At 32.3% G+C, this 7,287-nt stretch overlaps 1 protein-coding gene across 1 annotated transcript in view; it reads left to right on the forward strand.

The window, feature by feature from the left end:
• Positions 1 to 3,601, forward strand: part of LOC111688576 — an 8,596-nt gene extending 4,995 nt beyond the window's left edge. Inside the window, exons 3-4 of the mRNA XM_023451087.2 lie at positions 570 to 762; positions 831 to 3,601. Of these exons, the coding sequence (XP_023306855.1) occupies positions 570 to 762; positions 831 to 2,897 (2,260 nt within the window). The 3' untranslated portion in view covers positions 2,898 to 3,601. The remainder of the gene's footprint in view (positions 1 to 569; positions 763 to 830) is intronic.
• The last annotated feature ends 3,686 nt before the right edge of the window (positions 3,602 to 7,287 follow it).

The following is a 7,287-nucleotide window of genomic DNA, read 5'->3' on the forward strand; positions in this document are numbered from 1 at the left end:
TATGTTATTCTTTACATAATTTCAAAATAATTTTACTAACGATCGAAATATAATATTGTACGGGCTTTATATATATCATTAACATTTTTTATTTAATTAATTTAAATCTTAACATAGCCTATTGCTGCCTAATTAAAGATACAAATGTAAAATATCTGTTACATGTGTCTGCCACATAATATACATATATTTAATAATTAAGTAGGTTATATTTTTAGAATACACTGTAATAGCATTGACTGACAATCATTGCTGCACCATAGACCCTTGGGGCATCTAAATACATAATATACAGTATATGTACATCAAATGTTGCAAAATGTACACATCAATTTTATGGCAGTAGTATATTATGAATATATTTTGAATTTAGTTGTGTTTACAATTCAGTTAAGACTAGACCAACTGAACTTGAACTTGAGTATTTAGTATATCCCAAAGAAATGGGATTTTTAGTTAAACATCTAAAGTTTTCCCAAGAACAGTACGCAATTTAATAACATAGTACTTTAGTCCATTTAAGAAACATATAAATTGTAAACTATTTGTTTTCTATTCCATTATTGTAGGTGTGTTGTGGTAGCAATAATTTTAGCAATCCTATGTGCCTATTCGTTATGGAAAAAGAGACGCACGCTTTGTGGCTGGGGTTTCAACGAACATCATGTGCAATCTGAAGGCGATTCGGCTGGTTCGTGTTATGCTCCACCACAATACAGTCGTTGCAATTCCTTCCATCATCCACCGCCTCCTTATACGGAAGTAAGTTGTTAAGAAGCATCCTAATGATGATGTTGGAAATGTTATTATCAATTATTTTTGTGTTTTAGGTTACATCGAAACCGGACTTATATCCATTGGTGTTCACATGCAATAGTGATAATGGTAAAAACGGTTCCAGTTACCTAATGGTGCAATATTTTCGTAATTATATAGTGCGTCCAGCTGGCTCTTTGTCAGCGGCTAGTACGGTAGATTCACTTAGTTCTAGTTTTATATGCAACATCAACGAAGCAAATACTCTGGTACCACCGCCGTATTCAAGGGCAGCTAGCCCTGAAATAGGTTTCAGTCCACACTTTCAGCAGCAGTACATGATGCCCCGTTCGGCATCGCAGCTGGTGTGCCCAAATGTGGCGAATGGTGGCGTCTTGATGGCTAGTGGCACAAGTGGGAACGGTAACAGCCAGTTTGAAATGATTAGCGGTAGCTCAAATACCAATCCGCAATACAATTACAATAATGGACGAAATAATAGTCATTATGGTCCAGTCAGTAGTCAAATTAATTCCACAGCTATTGGTCGACTCAATGGTGTGGGAAGTTCAGGCAATGAAAGAATGTCCCATTATAATGGTAATCTTAGGGAATTTGAAAACGACGTGACCTACGATAATGGAGGCAGCGGGGTTAATATTGTAGGTGACACGGAAGAGCGCACAACCGGCGATCGTGACGATGCAAATGTGATAAACAATAGTAATAGTAGTACTGATTTACGTACGCTACCCAATAGCAGTGGTTTCGTACAGTCCCAAAGTGATCAGCAGTTCTGTTATATAACGAACAGCAACAGCAGTATTAGTGATATTTTTGCAAACAATAGTTGTGCAGCGGGAATTGGAGGAAATACAAGCAATAGACTGCAACCACGCTCGGAGGATTCTTCTCTAGCCGGTTCAATTTCTGGTGCAGGTGCCGTCGTTCATCCCCAACTAGGTGGCACGCCAGTAATCTACAGCAATGGCTGCATTAAACCGAATCCTCTTCATCGTGTTAGCACTAATCCTACGCATTTTCACGTAGATTCTTCGACTAGGGAGCCAGTTTTCTACCAGTCGAACAATTCTTTAGGAGGTATATCCGTAACAGTTCCTAACGGTATCGAATTTGATTCAACTATGGTTCGCAATGACAACGAAATTCGGGATTTGCAATTCTTACGACGTAGCTTAGAAACTTGCTGTCAGCTACTGCAGCAACAGCAAAAGTTACCCTCGGGTAGCTTTGCTGTAGGAGATTCACCATTACGTATGAATGATCTGACCAAAAAATACATTGATGATGGGCTCTTGCGTAGTTATGTAACTTCGGGTACCTGTTCAGGAGTAAGCAGTCTGGCGAATGTGGGAACACCAAGTTCACCACCACAGGCTACAAGTCCTACGGGAGAGGTTAAGGAAATACTTGACCAAATTCGACAGCTGCAAGAAGGTGTCAGCAAATATGAAGAAGATTTAGTGTTTCGAACATCGTCGACTAGACCTACGCTCCATCATACAATGTCTTCACCATCGCCTGCAGTTAATAAAAGCACTTCGCCCGCCTTGGAATCCGGAGGAAAACTTCAACGTATTGCCACCATGCCTGAACAACAAACGTTAGTTGAAGCTTCAAAAAATAACCGCACAGCAAATTCCACTATTAACAATTCTCTCGCAAACTCGGTACAATCGATTCCATCGGCAACATCGTCAGTAATTGTCGCTGCCAAAATGACAAATAGCAAATCCTCTATTAATAGCAATAGCGCTGGAAATAGCACGGGCTTCACTTTTGCATCTTCCACGAAACGACCCTCGACTTTACAACACAGCAAAAAACGCTTTTACACATCCAAGCCGCCCAACAAAGCTCTGTACATTCCTATGACGGCCACGAGTCATTTGTCGTCAGGAAGTCGTTGCACTATTCTCAAGAGTCCTGTTAGCAGTGTTGTGAATTCGAATTTCTTTATTAATCGTGGTAACCGCCCAAGAAAAGGGTGGATCTCAAGATCAGCGCCCACAACTCCAGCTACTCCATTACCTCCTAGCTATTTGGGCGATGACAGTCCGCTACTGAATGAACATGATGAAGATCCAGAGGGTGAACAAAATGCCGAAATGGATAATTAGGCAACTACATAAATATTTGTATAGTTTGCACACCTTTTCCATATACAATTACGCACAAAATTATAATGGCCATCTATGTGCAAATACATACAATCTTAGATTCCAATATTGTGCTTATAAACATACAATAAGCTTGAAACAAAAATTTTTAAAATATATTAAGTTAATACAGTTGAGATTTTTCTTTAATTTTTTTGGATCATAATACTTCCCATATTCAGCACATGGTCTAATAATAGAAAAATTTTTGGGACTGTGAAATAAAAAATAATGGTCTTGCTTAGTTGTTGCTTATTTTTTTTAATAAATTGTATAAATTATTTAGCGGAAATTATTTAATTCCAATACGTGTTATTAAACAATTCTTAAATAACATAATAATATTTGATCCCATTTATTCTGTAAATCATTTTGTTGTACTAAAATGAAAATATTTTACAAAAATCGCGTTAGTGCGTATTTCCTTTCATTCATATAATATAAAAATTATTACTGATTCCTATGAAGTCTACTTTTGTCACAATCCTTCAAACACCATTAACTGCCTATATCATACAACCATTTAATTTGATTGGTCTATTCTTATATATAGACTTTTCAAGAAAATTACCATATACAAAAGCTTAAAATTTTTGGAAAACAATTCTCTGAATTTTAATTCAAAAGCTTAATTTCTTCCTAATTTAAAAATATATGCATACATACATACATACATATTAATGATTTTTTACCTTCTGTGGAAGTGATGTTTATTGACGTCCAAAGAAACGAAACCCAATTTTATTTTGGAGTTATTTGATAAATGCATGTAATTTATTTATTTATGTTATTTACTTATATACTAAAATTTCACTTCCTAATAACTTCAAAAAAAGAACATAAAAATTACTATCTGAAAATGACTTCAGATTTAGTGAAAATCATAACTTCTTCAGGCCTTTTTCAGTACCTCCATAAATTAAATTTTACTTCTTTTTCGCTTCTTTGGAAGCTCTTTTTTTTGCTGGCCATTATTACATAGGTAATTATATTGGCGAAATTCTAAACTTCTGCAAAGACCAACACATTTTAAACTTTTCTTAAACCGATTTAGCAATTCAATTTTACACATATGTATATACTTAAATAGTTCAAAATTTTAGTGACAAATTTTTGTCGAACATGCAACAATGTCAAGTTTGCAACAATTGAACAATATTTTCTTAGTTACATTACAAATAAAAATATCCTTTAATAAAAGATTCACCATTAAATTACAGAATGTATACTGAGTATAGCAAACAAATTATTTTTGTATTCAGAATATTATTTAAGTGCAAATTATAAAAGATAAATTGTATAATTTGATTTTGTTGTAATGTTTTAAACATATTTCTTTGATAAAAAAAGAAGGTGTTAACAGCGCTTTTTACTGGTAGCATTAGACGGACTCACTCTGTATGGAAAAAAACGGGGTTTTGTTACCTTTCTCAAAATTTACCTTGCTTTGCTTTATGATGATTCCCAAAAATTTTAAGTCTAGCGATGACCGTGAGCTGGACAAAATCAATTTTTGTTTTGAAACAAAATATTTAATGTGGGGTATCGTTTGAAAGGGGTTTTAAAGCCGCGTCCAATGATGTATTATTTATTAATAACCGTCTGCTCATTATTGCCATAATCTAAAATATTTTAAATTGTTAGGGTTTTCACTTATAAAAATAAAAATGTATGCACAGTTTTGCAAATTTTGCGCACCACTAGACATGGCTTCAAAAAATCGTTCAAATGATTCCACATATTGGATATCTTTTTAAGAAAAAAACTAAAAACTGACTTTTTGTAAGCGGTCCATCCTCTTGTCGATGGCCGTTCATGAGCTGAGCCGCTTACAAAAAGTTGGGAACCATTAAAAAAAATAACAAAGATTATTTGAAACTGAAATTGAATTTAACATGAAAAATCGTGCCCCCATACGATATTTTTTTGACAACTGTCCAGCTTACGAATGGACAACACCTAATGCAAAATATTTTGGGTAAGATCATATTACATAACTGCGAATATTTTGAGGGGGGTCTCTCGCATCATTTTTTATGAGTCGGTCTAATGTACATATGTATAAAATCATTCAGAAAATAATATTTCTTGATATCGGTGTATGTAACATCGTTTGTTTTATTGGACGGTCTTCTTTTAGAAGCCGGTAATTTTAAACAAACAAAAAATTATCATGACAATTTATACGCAACCACACAAAAATATTTGTTTATGCAATTCACAAAAAAATCTATATTTAATTTCAAAAAAAAATAGTTCGTTTGCTTTACAGATACGGGTGTATAATTACCAATTAATTTATATTATAAACGTTTAAGTTTTATTAAGCTCTTACTGAAAAAAAACATAAATCATTTGCCATTAAATGATGATAGTTAGATAATAAAGGAATATAATTGAAAATGCATTAAGATTTTAAATATAAACTAAGTAATCAAATAATAAATGCAAGTTTAAAATATAAAATATGGTATATTAATAAAAAATAGATATATAAAGTAAGTATAATAGAAATTGAAAAATTTAAAATTTGAAAGTCTAATAAAAAAAACTTTAAAAAGTTAATGTACCCTGCAGGAAATGAAGTGATAATTGTCTTAATTCCACTAGTACTAACACTAAAACTGCAAAAAAATACTAGTACTAAAAAGTAGTTGAAGGTCTCCATCATGAATTAAATAGAAAAATTCGTACATCCGAGAAACTATTAGAGCTAAAATCTACAATTTTTAATTGAAGAACTTTGACATTCATGTGAACATTTAGAGAATAACTAGCGGACTATTAAAGGAGGGTGGCTTTGCGCCTTCCATATGAATTAAATACAAAATTTCATTCATTTGGGAAACTAATAGAACATAGTTCTTCAAATTCTGCATGAAGAACTTTGACATTCATATGAACATTTAAAAAATAACAGTCGGACTTTCAAAGGGGTCTTGGCACTTCCTATATATTTTTAAATAAAAAATTTAATTTAGCTAAGAAACTATAAGATTTTTTTTAAATTTTTCATCGATTACATTAAAATCTTATTAAACATCCAGAAAAGATAGCGAATTGTACTCATGTCAACTTATGGGGAAAAACATGGGGACTTGTAGAAGCACATCCACTGAGGCAATATGTAGAATCTTAGGAATAGATCCCTTAACCAAAATGGTTAGCATAAAAGTCATCATATCTAGGGAAAACTGGAAAAAGCTTGAGATATGTATACACCGATGGTTCACAAGAAGAAAATTGGCCATTCAGTATTTTCTGAGAAAAACTAGGCATAAGATTAAATGATGACTTTTTGGTACTTTTTCGCTCTTGGACTGAAACTTTTTGAGTTTTCTATAACATTAAACCTTGAAACATGAAATTAAGCATGTAATGCTTGAAGTATATGGCCATCTATAAAAGGTGTCTTTTTGGTACGTTTTCGTACTTAGATTGGTAGGTTCTTAAAAATGAACCAAGCAAGATTAATTTCAGCATGTTGACTCCGGAGTAAACTAGAATCTATAAAAGGGAACTTTTTAGTATCTACTTTTTCGTTGTTCAACTGGTACTATTTGTATTTTAACATTAAACTTAGGTTAGGTTGATAGGAGGATGTATGTATATTACATCAAATCCGAAGAGATACACCTACGCTCCTTTTCATAAAAAAATTATCATAAATTACACCTATATATAAAACTTTTCAACAAAAAATTGTCCGTACTGAAGAAAATAGTAAAATGATACAGCTTTAAAATATAACGGTTCAAAATTTAAGGTTGTCAGGACTAGTTTAAAGTATTTTCATTTAATTTTTACTTAGTACCAAAGATCGTACCAAAATCAAAGAAACAATAATTAAAATAAATAATAAAATTGATGAAATAAGTGTCATAGATATAGCCAAGGGTTACACGAAGTGATTTGCATTTTTTAAGTGCACAAATTATTAACTATCTTAAGGTCATCAAAATGAATCTAAAAGACTTACCTCCGTATTCATAAATCGCTTGTTTTAAGTTTATTACGCACAATTTCCATACAAAATGCCTACAATAAACCATCAATAACTTTATTATGCATTTATGAATATGGGGATTAATTACAGATTTCAACAGTCAACGTAACGTCTTTCTTATTTGCTTCGATTTTTTTTTCATTTCAAATATTTCATAGGTGTCAACGTATTTTTGTTTGGTATGCGAATATTTCCAACTTATTAAAAAATATCTGCTCTTCCAATAAATAATATGAAAATAAATTATAAATACACTTAACACGTATGTACATATGTACTTATCGTTTGTATTTAAATATATAATATACATAAAAATAGTTAAAACAATATCAAAATTTGATAATT

Source organism: Lucilia cuprina, chromosome 3 (assembly GCF_022045245.1).
Source record: "Lucilia cuprina isolate Lc7/37 chromosome 3, ASM2204524v1, whole genome shotgun sequence".
In the NCBI taxonomy this organism is placed as follows: Eukaryota; Metazoa; Arthropoda; class Insecta; order Diptera; family Calliphoridae; genus Lucilia; species Lucilia cuprina.